General features: G+C 44.7%; 1 protein-coding gene across 2 annotated transcripts in view; it reads left to right on the top strand.

The window, feature by feature from the left end:
* Positions 1 to 17,426, top strand: part of TSNARE1 (t-SNARE domain containing 1) — a 276,668-nt gene that overhangs the window by 29,166 nt on the left and 230,076 nt on the right. For both annotated transcript variants that reach the window (XM_033155931.1, XM_033155930.1), the window contains exons 2-3: positions 9,265 to 9,342; positions 13,452 to 13,521. In XM_033155931.1, coding sequence (XP_033011822.1) covers positions 9,265 to 9,342; positions 13,452 to 13,521 — 148 coding nt within the window. The remainder of the gene's footprint in view (positions 1 to 9,264; positions 9,343 to 13,451; positions 13,522 to 17,426) is intronic.

The raw sequence follows: 17,426 nt of genomic DNA, 5'->3' as shown, positions 1-17,426 counted from the left end.
TTCATCCAACATAGATATCCATGTATACATTGTGGTCCATTTTACACATCTTTTCATGCACTTCCCATCAATATAATGCATTTATGTTCATTAGCATAACCTTGCGCAAGTCACTCACTTTTAGCCTAATCTACCTCCTAGGGTTATCTGAAGAATAACGAAAGCTCATACCAATGACAAACTTAGTTGGTCTCTAAGGTGCTACTGGAATATTTTTTTAATATTTTTTTTTGTTTCGACTACCTCATAGGGGTTATTGCAAGGATAAAATGGAAACAGGACTAGGAGTGGAAGTTTATAATCCACCTTGAGCTCCTTGGGTGGAAGGTGGGTTATAAATGCAATGAACAAGTCAAAAGCAAATGCCTTGAACTGAAGAGGCCTAGTTTTCTGCCGTGTCTTGCACTACACAGCTGGTTTTAGCCCAAAGATGCAAAGAATAGCCCCAAGATAGCATCCTCAATATCTTCATTGCTTAAAGGTAAAGGGACGACTCTGGGGTTGCGGCACTCATCTCGCGTTACTGGCCGAGGGATCCAGCGTACAGCTTCCGGGTCATGTGGCCAGCATGACTAAGCCGCTTCTGGCGAACCAGAGCAGCGCACAGAAATGCCGTTTACCTTCCCGCCGGAGCGGTACCTATTTATCTACAGCTGCACTGCGTGCTTTCGAACTGCTAGGTTGGCAGGAGCAAGGACCGAGCAACGGGAGCACACGCCGTTGCGGGGATTCAAACCGCCGACCTTCCGATCGGTAAGCCTTAGGCTCTGTGGTTTAACCCACAGGCTATAACCACTCACAGTTCTTATCTTCCCCATTGATCCAGATTGGTGCCTCAGTCTGATTCTGGAGCCCCTCCAACTTAATGCCAGCGAGGATAATCTCCTGAACGATGTATATCACTCCCCGAGATACACCGAGATTGGCTCAATATTCCTGCCAGCCTTTCTATGCAATACGTTAGACCCTCTAGATAGAACTGTCAAGATTACACTCCCCGATACTGTTGTGCCTTTTTAAAAGCATTTATAATTCAGAAAGCTGGAAAGTAATACCCAACCGCATGGGTGATTCGCTTTGGAATCCATCTTCTGGTTCGATGTCTAAAAACGTGTCTCTGCTCGGTTGACGGAGATGATTTCTCCGCCGTATCACCTCTGTTCATCGTGAGCATGTTGTCAGGATAAGAAATGCTTCCCTGTTCTGTTGCTGCTAATACTGGTGATTATTAAAGACAGTGATAAAGGGGGCTAAATGCAACTGCAATGTGTCTCCTTTGGGGGGGGGGGAGAATACCTTGGCAGACAGATGAGTTCATCAAGACTTATCTAAATGAGAAGTGAGGCTATTCCTTCACTTGCATTTTCTCCAAGAATGCCGCACTAACTAGTCTCATGCAAGTGATTTGTTTTATGGTCTTCACTGCATCAGTTGTTGTTTTTTTAGTCCAGTATTTTTTAAGCCTATAGACTGGCAACCTCATTTGCATGTCTCAGTCAGGGTTGGACAGCCTGCAGTCCTCTAGTTGCCATTAGTCTCCACAATGTCCATCAGCCCCAGCCAGCATCAGCAGTGGTCAGTGATGATGTGAGCTCTCCTTCAACTTCCTTAGGAATTCCCACAAATGCTTTGGCTAAGCACAGTTTTCCAAATCCACCAGGTGTACCACAGCTTTTCGGCCAGTGATGGGAACCTGTGGCCCTGCAGATGTTTTTTAGCTACAACTCCCATCTATCCCAACCAGCATGGCCAATGATCAGGGATGGTGCGAGGTGGAGTTTAGCAAACTCTGAAGGGTCACCCGTTCCCCATTTTTGTTATTGCTATCTTCTTCTTCTTCTTCTTCTTCTTCTTCTTCTTCTTCTTCTTCTTCTTCTTCTTCTTCTTCTTCTTCTTCTGCGATCACTTGTAGCCGAGTAAGATTGTCTTCCATAAACACGGTTTTATCAATGAGTCCGTAAGTGACTGTGGAGGCCAATTCTGAATCCACATGTCCTTCCACAGTGGGAACATTGGTTTCCGGGCGGGAGTTGGTCATTGTGAGGTTTTGCGAAGCATGTCTTCCTCTTGGTATGTTTCCCTCTTGCGTTCCGAGTTTGAGTGTCTTCAAAGCCCATGACACCTTTGGTAAAGGCTGTTCTCCAACTGGAGCGCTCGCAGGCAAGTGTTTCCCAGTTGTTGGTGTTTATACTACATTAAAAAAAAAATGCATTGAGACAGTCTTTAAACTTCTTTTGTTGACCACCAACATTATGCTTTCCATTTTAAGTTGGGAATAGAGTAGTTGCTTTGGAAGACGATAATCAGGCATCCACACAACATGACCAGTCCAACGAAGTTGATGTTGAAGAATCATTGCTTCGACACGTGTAATCTTTGCTTCTTCCAGTACACTGGTATTAGTTCATAGAATCATAGAATCAGAGTTGGAAGAGACCACAAGGGCCATCCAGTCCAACAGTTCGCCTGTCTTCGCCTGTGTAACATTTTTCGGAGACACCATTAATGGAATCTTTTGAGGAGTTGGAGGTGGCGTTTATAAGTGGTCCCTGTTTCACAAGCATACAGTAAGGTCGTCATCCTGAACCTGTCAGCACCATCCCTCACAGCATAGAACATCATGCTACACTAGAGAGAGATGAATCCCAGCCCTCAATAAATTTCAGTAGACTGTTAATTGTCTGTCTCGCCATCCACTTGAAATTCCTCAGGTCTTTTGGGCAGGAACCTCTAAATTCACCGCAAAACTGTAGATTAAACAAAATTGGATGGCCTTTCTAGTCTAAGGCTTCCTCAATTTTGCTTCATTCACTGAAAATTTATTGAGCATCCATGGACTTTTATTAGGACATCAGGTCCTGGTGAGAGGTAGATGATGCCTTCACAGTGTAGTTTGACCTGCAACTCTGCCTGTGAGTGCTGGTCCAAACATACTGTTTTTCCCCCTGGCAGACCAGAATACCCAGACAACGGAGAAGGTAGCCAGATTTGTTGAGAGGGCCATGGAATTGAGGGCTGCCAGCTGAATAACAGTGCCCCCTCATAATTAAGATCTCATTTATTCTTGTTTTAATTGTGCCGAATCCCGATTCAGCTCATTTTATTGGTTATATATGGTTTTTATCAGTATCTGTAATATGTGTCTTTTTGATGCAATGGCCTGTAGGCTATGCAAATAAATAAAGTTTGTTTGTTGTTTGTTGTTCAGCAACATCTGGAAGCAACAGCAAAAGGGGCACAAAACAAAACACAGAGTTTCAATGAGGACTGAACACGTTCCATTCATCTGGCCTCCAAGTCTGGATGCTGTAGTTCGGCTGTGCTGACAATGACACCCACAGAAAAACTATTAAACACAGAACAGTTATTTCTCACAAGTTTTGTGAGCAAATGGGCATTTTCCACGAGGCTGGTTTTATTCCATTGAATAACGAATTGTCTTTAAACTCTCTCTTAATCCTCCCCTGGCCTAAACGACTTAAATCACTTTGTCATTTTAAAACCCCTGCTAACGGAGATTTTGGTAATAAGGCACACTTTTTCCTGCAAAAGCCTTTCCATTTAATATTTTTTCCTCTCTCTCTTCATTGATTAAAAAGCAGGCGGATGCTTAATTTATAAAAGCAGCCGACTGAAACCAAAATGCCTTGCTTTTACCAAAATTAGAAAGCACTTACCGCACACAGCTTGGCGATGGACAAGGTTTGCTCTGTGCTTTTTTTTCTAATGGAACATCAGATGGAGACAAATACATTTGACTGTGTGTGTGTGTGTGTGTGTATGCCCTCAGAGTATTGCACAAACAACTTTCCTATGAGGAACAGTTGCACCTTTGGGGGCTTTCGGAGAAAAGGTGAATAAAAGGTGACATGATAGAGGTGGACATGCAAGGAAGCTAAACATTGGAAGAACCGAGACAAATAAAATAAAGTACTTATTCACACAGAGCATATCTAAAATGTGGAACTCACTCCCACTGGAGGCAGTGATGACCAGTGATTTGGATTGCTTAAAAAGATGAAGGACAAAGCTATCAACAGCTACTAGCAGAGGCAGAGGTAAAGGACGCGGGTGGCGATGTGGTCTAAAATGCGGAGCCTCTTGGGCTTGCTGATTGGAAGGTCGGTGGTTCGAATCCCCGTGACGGGGTGAGCTCCCGTTGCTCTGTCCCAGCTCCTGCTAACTTAGCAGTTTGAAAGCACACCGGTGCAAGTAGATAAATAGGTACTGCTGTGGCAGGAAGGTAAACGGCATTTCCGTGCTCTCTGGTTTCTGTCACAGTGTTCCGTTGCTCCAGAAGCGGTTTTGTCTTGCTGGCCACATGACCCGGAATGTGGACAAATGCCAGCTCCCTTGACCTGAAAGCGAGATGAGCACCACAACCCCATAGTTGCATTTGACTGGACTTAACCGTCCAGAGCTCACCCTATCATGGGGATTCGAACTGCCGACCTTCTCATCATCAAGCCCAAGAGGCTCAGTGGTTTAGACCACAGCGCCACCCGTGTCCAGCTCACTTATGAATACTAAGAACTGGCAACCACAGGAGAGGAGAGTGCCATTGCATTCAGGTCCTGCTTGTGGGCTTTCTGAAGGCATATCGTTGGCTGCTGTGAGAACAGGATGTTGGAGGAGATGGGCTACTGGCCAGATTAAGCAGGTTCTTCTTGTGTTCTTTCATCCTTGTATATGCCAGAGGTCCCTCACCGCTGTCTTAGGGGAAGAGTTCATTCATCCCCACACAATGCTGTCAAGGATACAGGAGTACCATCTTCCTTTGTCCTGGCTCTCTCTTGACTCCCAACATTTTCATACTGTTTCAGTGACTATGGATGGTTTGATAAAAGAGGACCGTCATGCCAATGGTGGTGACATATAAAATATATACGCCATCATTTTTTTAACATCAGTGTCCTTCTAAAACCTGAAACATGAGCAGAATGAGAATGGGTTTGTGAGGCTGGGTGACGGTTGCTTTGTTCTCCCTGTACAACCGCTTATTAACGATGGTGCTAAATAAGGAAACAAAAGAGAATGAAAACAAGATAATTAAAAAAAAATGCAAGGCATGGTTTGATTAAAGCTTGATTACAAGGTGGAAAAAATGTATTTATATTTCCGCCGCTTTTGCAATCATAAATCACTGGTGCCTCGAGTTGCGATCTGAAAGGTGAGACTAGTTCTGGAAATTCCTCCTTCAGGTCAAAAAGTTCTCCGGAAGGGTGAAAAGAAAGGAAGTTTGATCACTGGGTGGTATGAAGAAAGAGGAAAGTTTCCCAAACTAGAGAGAGAGAGAGAGAGAGAGAGAGAGAGAGAGAGAGAGATTCCCATAAGAGGCATCTGATTGGCCACCATGAGATGAATGAAAGATAATAGATGAATCCATGGCTTGATCCAATGAAGTTTCTCTTATGTATGTGCCCTAGAGTATGTCTGAGGCTGGATTAAGACCTTTTATCCTGAACCCCTTACCTGGCAGCAAGTCAGCAAGTGAAGTCCAAAGTTCAAAGACCAGGGGTCAATCCACACAAGCAAAGTTCAAATCCAAACTCTGAGGTTCACAGGTCAGGAAACACAGGTCAGGGTCAATCCAAGTAGTCCAAGTCTGATGTCCAGCAGTCAGGATACAGTCCAGAGTCAATCCCAAAGCACAGTCCAATGGAAGAAGAGGAGGAGGAGGAAGAGGAGGAGGAGGAGGAGTTTGGATTTGATACCCCGCTTTATCACTACCCGAAGGAGTCTCAAAGCGGCTCACATTCTCCTTTCCCTTCCTCCCCCACAACAAACACTCTGTGAGGTGAGTGGGGCTGAGAGACTTCAGAGAAGTGTGACTAGCCCAAGGTCACCCAGCAGCTGCATCTGGAGGAGCGGAGACGCGAACCCAGTTCACCAGATTACGAATCTACTGCTCTTAATCACTACACTACTCTGGCTCTCTGGAGGCCCAGGAGCATCCAAGCCAAGATCCTCCAACATGGGCAGTTGAGCAGACACAGCAGCTCTGCTTCCATTTTGTACTTTACATGCTGCTTGCAGCATCTGGGTTTGATGAGGCAGGTGACCCTCACCTGTCCTGAGCCTACTCTAGCTGAGGAATCACACGCCTTGTCCCAGAGCTAGTGAGCTGTGCTGTGGGCCCCTGACTGCCTCGGCCTCCTGGAGTGCCCTTCTGCTGCTCCCTATATGTCAGAGCTTAACATGTTCATGGAGACTGGGCCCCTCTTGTTCTGGTGATGGGTGTTGCTGCTCTGGTTCCTGTGCATTTACACCCCGCCCCAATCCCATGCCATTAAGCCTTACACTTGTACACAGATCCTGTTTTGCTAATAAAGAGTTAACTCCAGCTTGCTCTGTGTGAGTTGCTGCTGGCTCGCTCCTGTCAACCTTCCAGGTCATCCAGTATGGAACCTGTCCCAGAACCCACTGCAAAAGTGCAGGTGAGCATCTTCGCTCCCCAGTTGGTTTGGGAAGACATACCCGACGGCGGAAAGTTTTGGGAACCACTTCCGCAGAAAGCTTCGGTAATAGCTAAAGCTGGTTTAGGATAAAGGTCGGGAAGAATAACATTTGCCCAAACTACAAGAAGATATGAAAAGCATTGAAATCTGACAAGGCATTCAGGTGTCTGTTCCTCCCCGGCAGTCGCTCACATTAATGGTTGCTTTATCCCACAGCTGTCATGATGAAGGATCCTTTAGCTGCTTCCGAGGCTCTGCTTATGCCGAAATAATTTCCCTCTCTGTCAAAATGGTTCCTTTAGGGACTGAGGGTTGCCAGTTATCCCACACACACCCTTCCCTCTTTCCCCAGCAAATCTCTTGTGCCTTTCACAGGCGGCATGACGGGCCAAAACTCAACAGACTGGTTTTCCTTGCCACTTCAATCTCCATGCTGAGAGCAGCTGCTCCCCTTCTCTTGTTCCTTTTTCCTGCTAGTCACACCGCGATAGAAAACACCTCTTGTTGAGCAAGTGGGCAGCCATTTTTCTTGAGGGCAGAGGCAAAGTAGCGCTGAGGGAATATTGAAATGTCCTGGCACACTCGCTCAACGCCTCACACTTTCAGACTGAGAGAAACTGGGCTGTGAAGAGTCTCCTGGGACGCACTATCAGAAGTAAAGACACATCAACAATATATCTGCTGGATATGAATCAAGTGTCCATCACACCCAAAACCCTGCTGTCCACAACCCATTTGTGGAAAGCAGACAAACAGAACAATGAGAGCAATGCTAGCTCTTCCCCACGGTTAGTCCTCTTTGCCCCATATGCAGTGGAAACATTTCTGTCTGAACAACCCCTGGAAAGTTACTGTCAGTCAGTGTCGGCAGTACTGAGCTAGATGGACCAGTAATCTGACTTGGTTTAAGGCAGCAACCTTCAGTTTTTACAAAGATATCATGTCTTGTTAAACTCTGCCAGACTGAACAGGAGTAGCAACCTATGGTTTGGAGTCACACGCAAGTCACACACAAGTCCGGTCTACAGGTGAACGAAGTCCCAGCAGAGGACGTCAGAACCGGGGGCAAGTTGGTGAGGTGGGAGCAGGAATGCGAGTCCAGAAACCAGGGGTCCGAGGGTCAGGAAGCAGAAAGTCATGAAGTCAAAGGTCCGGGGTTCAAGAAGCAAGGAGTCACGAAGGCGAGGGTTGAGAAGCGAGGATTTCAGGAGCCGAGGTCTGAGAATCAGGAAGCAGGAGGCCGGAATCAGGAGGTCAGACGCAGGAAGGCAGGAAGTGTGTTGCTGTGGCAAAGAGCCAAAGGGAAATGCTGACCTTATATCCCTTCCCGGCTCTTGCCACCAGGTGCAGTGAGTTACCAAGCGGCCTTACCTGTGCGGCCGCGCCTTGCCTCTCCAGAACAAACTTAGGAAGGCCCCAGTCCTGCAAAACCCTGCTGGTCATGGGGCCTGGCTTCTGCATGCACATCCTCACCCATATCCTCACTGTGTTGATACCCCACTTTTCTTCCAAGGAGCTCAAAGTGGCACCAGTGGCTCTCCCCGCTCTCCGTATTATCCCCAGAACAATCCTGTGAGGTAGGTTAGGCTGAGAGTCGGTTGACAAACCCGAAGTCACCCAGTGAGGCACAAGAATAAGGTCAGAGACGTGACCCAGAAGCCAGGAGAGGTCAGGACGGATAAATGGGCTCAGGTGCTGAGACATGGTGGCACCATGCCCAGTTTTCTCCTTCCACCCTGTGCCTTCACCACCTGCACACAAGCCCAAGAAACTCCTGGTCCAGGAAACTGACCCTGACAGCAGCCAACTCACCAACCCAAGTGGCGGTTGAAGCAAAGAAGACGTTGTCTCCCTAGCTCTTTCTCAAAGCATTGTGGGAATATCTTTCGAACAGAGGATGGAGTCATATTTCTACCAAGGAAATGGGAGGGAGGGAGAGGGATAATATAATATTTTAGCACTGCGTTTTATGAAGTCTAACTTGTTTAATTTTTATTGGACGCCGTGTTTTTGTGTTAGCCGTGCCCCCTCCCTCCCCCCCCCACCCCTCTTTCCATTTACAACCTTGGCATGCATCCGTGCTGCTGGATCATTGCTACGCCTGGCAACCGGGACGTGTTCTCTGCAAATTGCTTCTTTTCAGTCCAAAGCCTGGGTGTTTGCTCTTGACTGCTTCATTCCTCTGGAATAGGGGATGTGTATGTGTGTTTGTGTGTGTGGGGGGGAGACCGAGAGCGGGGGCTTCGCTGCATCCATCCTAAACTGCAGACTTCCCCGGCTCAGATAACAGGCTCCCTCTGCCTCCTTGCCACTTTCACTTCCCTAGAATAATTAAGTTGTTATTGAACTGCAGGGCAGGATCGGGGAGAGGGCATTGAATGCCAGAGATTGTAAACCTGATTTCATCCTGTTTTAACAGATCAGTTTCTTCACCTAAATAACTCGGAATGAACTTTCCAGCTAAGATGGGCTTTTCCTGTGCTTTGTGACGTGCCTGAAAAGCACGAGGAGCCAGCTAAATTCAGGTGGCGGAGATTGAGATCTTGGAAGAGGGCCATATTTGTTTAAACATTCAGCCCAGGACAATAAAAGTAATACGAATTAAGGGGCAGAGGTCAATTCACAAGGAAAAGTTTGTGGGGAAGTCACAAAGCCTGTTTGCTTTTCCTCCTGAGTACCTGTCTGCAGTGGCTTAGCATCTCCTATCTTGCACCCATATTTGAGACACTCTGGAACATTATAAATTGAGACCAGATTAACAGCTGCAGCTTGAAGCATTGACTGTCTCCCCTGTTCTCCTTTCCAGCCACACAGATGGATCCCAATGAACTACAGGATCTTTTCCAGGATACATCGGCCAGCGTCTTCCGGATTAATGCCAATGGTGCGTATTTCAGACATGCCAGTCTATTGGGTGCAGTTTGCATTACAATGTTCAGGAACTCCTTTTTGAATAAGAGGACACTGATTTATAGGATGGTACATGCATAGGATGGGACGCGGGTGGCGCTGAGGGTTAAACCACTGAGCCTCTTGGGCTTGCCGATCAGAAGGTCGGCGGTTTGAATCCCCGCGACGGGGTGACCTCCCGTTGCTTGGTCCCAGCTCCTGCCAACCTAGCAGTTCGAAAGCACGTCAAAGTGCAAGTAGATAAATAGGTACCGCTCTGGCGGGAAGGTAAACGGCGTTTCCGTGCGCTGCTCTGGTTTGCCAGAAGCGGCTTAGTCATGCTGGCCACATGACCCGGAAGCTGTATGCCGACTCCCTCAGCCAATAAAGTGAGATGAGCGCTGCAACCCTAGAGTCGTCCGCGACTGGACCTAATGGTCAGGGGTCCATTTACCCTTTACCTTTACATGCATAGGATGTTATTTTGCAAAAAAAAAAAAAAATAGTCCACTGTAGGCTGTGTTAAAACAATGTTGTGCATTCTGATGCGCTTCCTTGTTTTCCAGTTTTCTCTTTTGTTTTTTGGGGCTTTCCAAAGGGTGTGGCAGTGCAGCAGCTAGGAAGGTGAGAAAAGGGGATGTGCAGATATACCGTGTGTGTCTCCTTTTCACTCTCCTCCCAAATGCATGTTTAACTTGGGTTAAAAACATCCAGTGAACATCCCAAGAAGCTGAGCCTTGGAAGATTCAGGACAGAGAAGTGAAAGGACTTCTAGATGCATTGCATAGATAAACTAGGGAACTCGCTCCTGAAGGAGACAGGTAGGGGCACCAACCTAGATAGCTTTAGAAGAGGCAGGGGCATAGCTAGCTGCTCCGGCACCCAGAGCGGCGGGGGCAGTGCAATCCACCAATGGGGGTGGGGCGATCTGCCAACGGGGGCAGGGCGAGTAGGACCTTGGCAGAGACACATGCCATGTTCCCTCCCTCTTGGTCAATCGTTCAGGAGCTTTATAAGCTTTCTTCTGCCTGAACATCACAGCCACTGATGCCATGAAACATCAGCACACTTAGGGATCCGCAGAGTTTGCACAGTTGCATAACAGACCTCAGCAAGTAAGCATTGGGCTAATCTACTTTATTTACATATAAACACACTCGGAGCACTGCAACATGGCTCCCTCTTTCTCTAGCATCAGACAGCAATGAGAAATAACAAAGGACAATAGTCCCACTTCAGGAAACACAGTAAGACAAACATCCTTTCTTCGTCACTTCCCACTGTGGAAAGAAAACACCGTCGTGTGATAGATAATAATCCCATGACTGCAGACACGGGGAATGAATCTCCAACAATCTGCCCATGGGGGCGCCACATGGGGGTGCTGTGGCAATCCACACACGGGGGCGCTGCGGTCATCCACCCAGGGGGGTGGCATTGCGAGCTGCCCACGGAGTCCACTTGGCAGACGCAAGCCCCACGCTGCCATTTTGGGCAGTGGGAGGCCCTGACCCACCGCGTCACTCCCAGGAGAGACGCATGGCTCGGGTGCGTTGCAGGCCAGGCCCCGCGGTAAGTGCCGCCCCCGCAGTGTGCCATTTTGTCAACCCCCTCAAATATGACACCAGGGCCGAGCCGCACCACCCAAACCCCCCTCCCTATGCCCCTGAGAAGAGGATTGGACAAATTCATGGAGGAGAAGGCTATTGATGGCTACTAGCCATGATGGCTAGGCTCTGTTTCCACACTCAAAGACAGCAACGCTTCTGAATGTCAGTTTCTGGAAAGGAGGGGGAGATCCTGCTTCCGGGTTTCCCACAGACTTCAACTTGGCCACTGTGAGAACAGGATGCTGAGCTACAGGGGACAATGACTCTTCTTCTACTTCCTTAATTTACTCACAACAAACTTTGGTGTATATCTGAATGGAGTTTGTCCAGAATTGCTGAGCTCTCCCCAAAGCTTCGAGACATATTGAGATCAAGTCTGATTTCTTCTTATTGTTTATTCCCGAGGTAGCATATGAACCATATAATGTAAAAGAAGAAGAAAATGGAAGCTTTCTTCAGGATAAAGTAATTTATGTTGACACTGTGTGTGGCTCGTCCAATTCCCTACTCCAGATTTATTGAGAAGGATTTTTCATCTACCTTTCTCAATCTCTGTTGCCTCCCCTGTCAAATAGGAATAATTTCATATTCTTCTCGTTGCAATTTCACCTCAGTGGAAAACTCAGAGCAAGTTGTTGGGGGTTTTTTTCCTGAGAAAATGAGGGTGACCCTCAGGATAATCATCTGGTGAACAGAAGGAGATGGGGAACTTCTGGCTCTTCAGATGATGATGAACTATAATTCCCATAATTTCTTATGGGATGGGCTGATGGAGAAGAAAAACATCTGGAGGATCACATGTTCTCCATCCCAAAGTATAGGGATTTTGCTTCCATTATTATGGGGAAAAAAACTACCAAATTTACACTTCCCTAACCAGTATGCAAACCAAAACACAACCATTCTTAAGTATTTACACATCTCCAAACTTGCAGTTCAGTTCTCCAACCACACTGTGTGTACATAAATGAATACAGTGGGGAGAATTGTGCCTAAAAATGCAGATATTAGAGATGATAACATACAAAACCACATGATATTAAGGGTATTTCTTGCAAAAAAGGTGCTTTTATTTATTTTTCAAAATGCTTGTATGCAGAAATGTGTTCATTAGCAGAAATTCTGACAAATCTTAATGGGGATTTACTGTATTTTTCGCTCCATAAGACGCACCTAACCATAAGACGCACCTAATTTTTTGAGGGGGAAAGGGGGAGGATCAGTTCAAAGTTGTGTGTCTTCTTTTGGAAGAAGAAAAGCCCCATTTGCAAAAGGATCAGCTCAAAGTTGTTGTGCTGCTGCTTTTGCAAAGGAGAAAAGACCCATTTGCAAAAGTAGTAGCTCAAAGCCCTTTCTACAGTTTCCAGACAATAATCTAATCAGCCAGTCACATGTCGCTGGGGAAACCAACAGCCTCCTCTGCAGAAAGGGAGCCAGCAACCTTATCTCTCTCCTGATCTCTTGCTGATCAGCTGCTGAGCAGGGTCCTTTCAACACCCCCTTCTCTCTTTGTAAAAGAAAAGGCTCGATCTGCTTTTGGCCCCTGGGCAATTCAGCTCCAAGGACCATACATTCGCTCCATAAGACACACAGACATTTCCCCTTACTTTTTAGGAGGAAAAAAGTGCATCTTGTGGAGCTAAAAATACGGTATCTTTTATAATAAAACAAACCAGTTTTGGCAGAACTGAATGTTAAGATTGGGGGAGAGAGAGAGATAAATTAGACTGACAGATTTGTTGCTCCTTCCTTAAGTAGTATCTGATCAGTCTGGCAAAGATCAAAATTTCTTCTCACACCTCCCATGAATAATTCTGTTCTTCCCCTTTGGTTCAACATGAGAATGGTGTCCATAAAGATGGGTTGATGTTTATTGTCCCAGGGTGCTGTCCTATAAGATGATGAGGTTAATATAGGTGAAACTCGAAAAATTAGAATATCGTGGAAAGGTTCATTTCTTTCAGTAATTCAACTTAAAAGGTGAAACTAATATATGAGATAGACTCATGACATGAAAAGTGAGATATGTCAAGCCTTTGTTTGTTATAATTGTGATGATTATGGAGTACAGCTGATGAGAACCCCAAATTAACAATCTCAACTTTGGGGTTTTCATCAGCTGTACGCCATAATCATCACAATTATAACAAGCCAAGGCTTGACATATCTCACATGAGTCTATCTTGTATATTAAACTCCAGTAGCTAATGAAAACAATTGCTTACATAAATGGACTTTTCCACGATATTCTAATTTTTTGAGTTTCACCTGTAATGAATATTTGCCGCCAAAGTACATTACAGGACCCTGCCCTTGTTGGAGACCCACAGAGCTGAAATAGATTGCTGGCCTCCTCTTCCCTTCAGCAAGTGACTGCACTGATGATATGGCGACAAGATCGTACTGGCCTATTTATTTTGAATGTTTGTAAGTGATGCCAATAAAGGTTTTGATACTGAATAACAAATAATAATAATAAATCTTCTTCTGACAGTGACTTCTCTGGAAAGGAGTCTTAAGTCCCTGGGAACGCCAAACGACACGCCAGAACTCCGTGATGGACTGTGAGTCCCTTTTCATGTGACTTGTCTTTCATGTGACTTGCCCTTCCTTTGCTTATGAGATCTTCTTGTTTTCCTCTTATTGCCTATGTTGGTTTCTTAATAATAATAATAATAATAATAATAATAATAATAATAATAATAATAATAATTTTTCATTAATTACCAAATCTTGCCATATCATAATACAAAAATAAAAACAATTATACCCCTATTATCCTAATTTAACCCCTTAATTCTTCATTTTTCTCACCCTTCCCTCCCTCCGGTCTCGAAATATTAGCTATTGCTTCTTAACACCCTCTCCTTGTGTCAACATCCAAATCCATAAGTCTAAACCCTAGAGGGTCAAATAAAGTTTCAGAAGTACATAGGAGTCGAGGTTTGAGTTCAAAATTTTAGGAGTTAAAGGTGATATTATATAAATATGCTTAAAAAGATAAGGAGAAAATATATGGAGTTTGGGTGAAAATAGATTTGACCATGATTGGAAAACTGGTAGAAACAAAATAGAAAATTCTTTCCAGTAGCACCTTAGAGACCAACTGAGTTTGTTTCGACTATGGCAGACCAACACGGCTACCCACCTGTAACTGGAGAACTGGTGAAGAGGATAGACAGTGAACTCAGCAGGGGGCAGATCTGAGGAAGTTCAATACACAATGAAATTGAGGAAAGGAATAATGTCAGGCCTATGGAAAAGGGCCAGACTTAAGCAATGATTATTTGTATATTTAACATGTTAAATTTGAAATGTTTAATATTTGCTCCTGTGAGAGAGGGGTGTGGATAATTGCTTCCCTCAGTGGGAGGGGGGGAGGATGAAAAATTTAACTGTTTATGTAATATGTTTAAAAAAAACCCAATAAGTTTTTGGTTAAAAACAACAACAATTATACATTCCAAATTATATAATTTAAGGAGACTTCCCATTTTTTTTATTCCTTGTTCCGTCTTTTCTCTCTCTTATTTATTCCCAATATCATACCAATCTTAATCCTTTATCTTATCTTGGCAGTCACTGGTATGCGACTTTCTGTCGTGTTTAACAGATCTACCGGTATATGTAAATTAACATGCAAGAGGAAATTTTATTTCTTTCTGTTGTCGTCCATCAATTATTTTCGGTGCAGTCCCCTCTGTTTTCCTTCCACCGTCTTATCTTCCAGGATTCTGGGCTGTCTTCCAGCTTTGTTTAGTTAAAATTAAGACACAGTGGTCTTTCATGTCTTTTAATGAACTGATATTTTCCCAGTCCGAAGCATCTTCCATAAGAAACCAAACTGTTGAATATATTTTGCAGTTAAGATTTATTGGGTTCCTCTGCAATCCAAGCTTGCGCCCTAGGGCCCTAGATTCACCGTCACTTCTATAAATCCATATACGACAAAAGTCCATGCGAGCAGATGTGGTTTCCTGTGTGAGATATTCCCCAGTTGCCCCAGCATATGTTGGTTTCTTGCGACATCTAACTCTGTTCTCTTACCTAATGCATAGCTGTCAACTTTTCCCTTTTCTTGCGAGGAACCCTATTCGGAATAAGGGAATTTCCCTTAAAAAGGGGGGGGGGAGTTGAAAGCTATGACCTAATGGTGGGGTGCACCCCTTGGACTGCCCTGCTTGAAAGAACTTCCCTTGTGAGTTTTTGCCTGAGCTTCTGGTGGAGGCTGGAGCATAGGGATACTGGGAAGGCGGGAACATCAAGGCCACCCTGAAAAATTTGAAGGACCCCCAAAATTCGAAGTCAGGGCCTGTTACATGCTTAATTCTGTGACTTAGCATTTGCCGAAGCAGCTATGAGGTCCTCCAGATGTGGCTGGCCTCCAACTCCTGACATCTGTACAAGGAAGTTCTAAATGTTTGATGTTCTGTTGTGTTTTTATATCTTTTGGAAACCGCCCAGAGTGGTTGGCACAACCCAGTCAGATGGGTGGGCGACAAATAATAAAATTATTATCTTTGACCATTGGCCATGCAGCCTGGGGCTGGTGGAAGACAGACTTCTGCAACATCTGGAGGGTCAAAAGTTTTCCATCTCTGCGCTAAAAACTCCTGTTCTGTTTGTTTGGAGTCCAGAGTCCTTGTTAACAAGACGGGAAAACTTACTTTCCTTTAAAAAAAAAGTCATACACAACACACACACACAACTTCCACAAACTGTTCACCTATTCTCCTTGAACAGCCCCTGATTTAGAAGGTATTTAGGGAATAATGGGGGAACATTTGGCATCTTGATGGCTTTTATTGTTTACGTATTTAAGTAGGGTTTTTAATTACACAGTAAAACTGTCCTGTGTTTTAAGTCCTTACACATCTCTCCCCCCCTAAAGGACACAGCGATGACAGGGTCAGGGGCGGGGGAACTTTACCAAAAGGGGAAAAGAAAGAAGGGGTTTAAAGGGTTTTGTCAATATTTGTGTGTGTTGAAAATACCCTGGAATTTAATTTTATATATGCACACATTTCCCTTTGCCTTTCCAAAAAAACAAAAACAAAGGGAAGCTGTGATGAATTAATCATTTCCCAACACATTTTAAGCACACATTTCACTCCTAATCAAAATGACAAAGTTGCACAAGTTTTCAGGACGCCTTCAGAATGCCAGAATTTGTAGGAGGGATTCAAACACATTCTTGGAAGTTTTTCGTTTCCTCAGTTAAAGTGGAATAAAATGCTCTGTTGCCCCAGCATCACAGATTTACTTTTTCAAAAAGAAAAAAAGAAAGAAAGGAAAGGAAAATAAACCTGATGTGTGTGTGTGTGTGGTTAAGAAATCATTGGGGAAATGCATTGAAAAGTGTGGAATGAGCAAATGATTTATGGAAAGATGTCTAAACAAGAGGTAAGCAAATCGGGATGTACGCGGAACATTCTGCTCATTGTTGTATAACTGTCCTGCAACCAAATCAGATCAAATAAAGGATCCTACCAACCTAGCTCCTACCAACCTAGCAGTTTGAAAGCACGTCAAAGTGCAAGTAGATAAATAGGTACCGCTCCGGCGGGAAGGTAAACAGTGTTTCCGTGCATTGCTCTGGTTTGCCAGACGTGGCTTAGTCATGCTGGACACATGACCCGGAAGCTGTACGCCCGCTCCCTCGGCCAGTAACGTGAGATGAGCGCCGCAACCCCAGGGTCGGACACGACTGGACCTAATGGTCACAGATCCCATTACCTTTACCTTTACCTTTTTCTCACTGGAAATTCTTACATGATTCTAGATTCAGGTAGGTAGCCGTGTTGGTCTGATGCAGTCAAAATAAATAAATTAAAATTGTCCAGTAGCACCTTAGAGACCAACTAAGTTTGTTCTGGGTATAAACTTTGGTGAAGAAGTGTGCATGCACACAAAAGCTTATACCCAAAACAAACTTAGTTGGTCTCTAAGGTGCTACTGGACATTTTGTATTGATTTATTTGGAAAGTCTCAAATGCTGCAAGCAATGCTTCCTCAGAGGAGAGTCGCTCCACCCCCCTAGATCTTTTTGGTTGCCGCTTTCTGAATTTCCCCAACTCTACAATAATTGTTTCCAAGGTGAAGCAACAAGAAGGGTACACAGAATTCTGAATGTATTTCAGTGCGAAGGGAACACAGTAACAATGGGAGCAAAAAAACAGCAACAACCCAAAATTGATTACATACTATTTTGAAACTGAAAAGAAAGGAATACCAGTCATATTCACTGGATCAATTTCCATTCTAGACATGGAACAGATAAGTGAACATTGGCAATTTCTGTTTCCATTTGAATTCTCCAATGTTTCTGTGGGTGACTGTGTCGATGTGGAAGTCAATGTACCATAACCGATGTCTGTTAGCATCCCCTCCAACATTTCTCCAATGAAAATAGGGATGTCCTAAATAATGATGATGATGATGATGATGATGATGATGATGATAATAATAA

This window comes from Lacerta agilis, chromosome 7 (assembly GCF_009819535.1).
Source record: "Lacerta agilis isolate rLacAgi1 chromosome 7, rLacAgi1.pri, whole genome shotgun sequence".
In the NCBI taxonomy this organism is placed as follows: Eukaryota; Metazoa; Chordata; class Lepidosauria; order Squamata; family Lacertidae; genus Lacerta; species Lacerta agilis.
The sequence above is the reverse complement of the archived record's forward strand: the minus strand, read 5'-3'. Positions and strand labels throughout refer to the sequence as shown.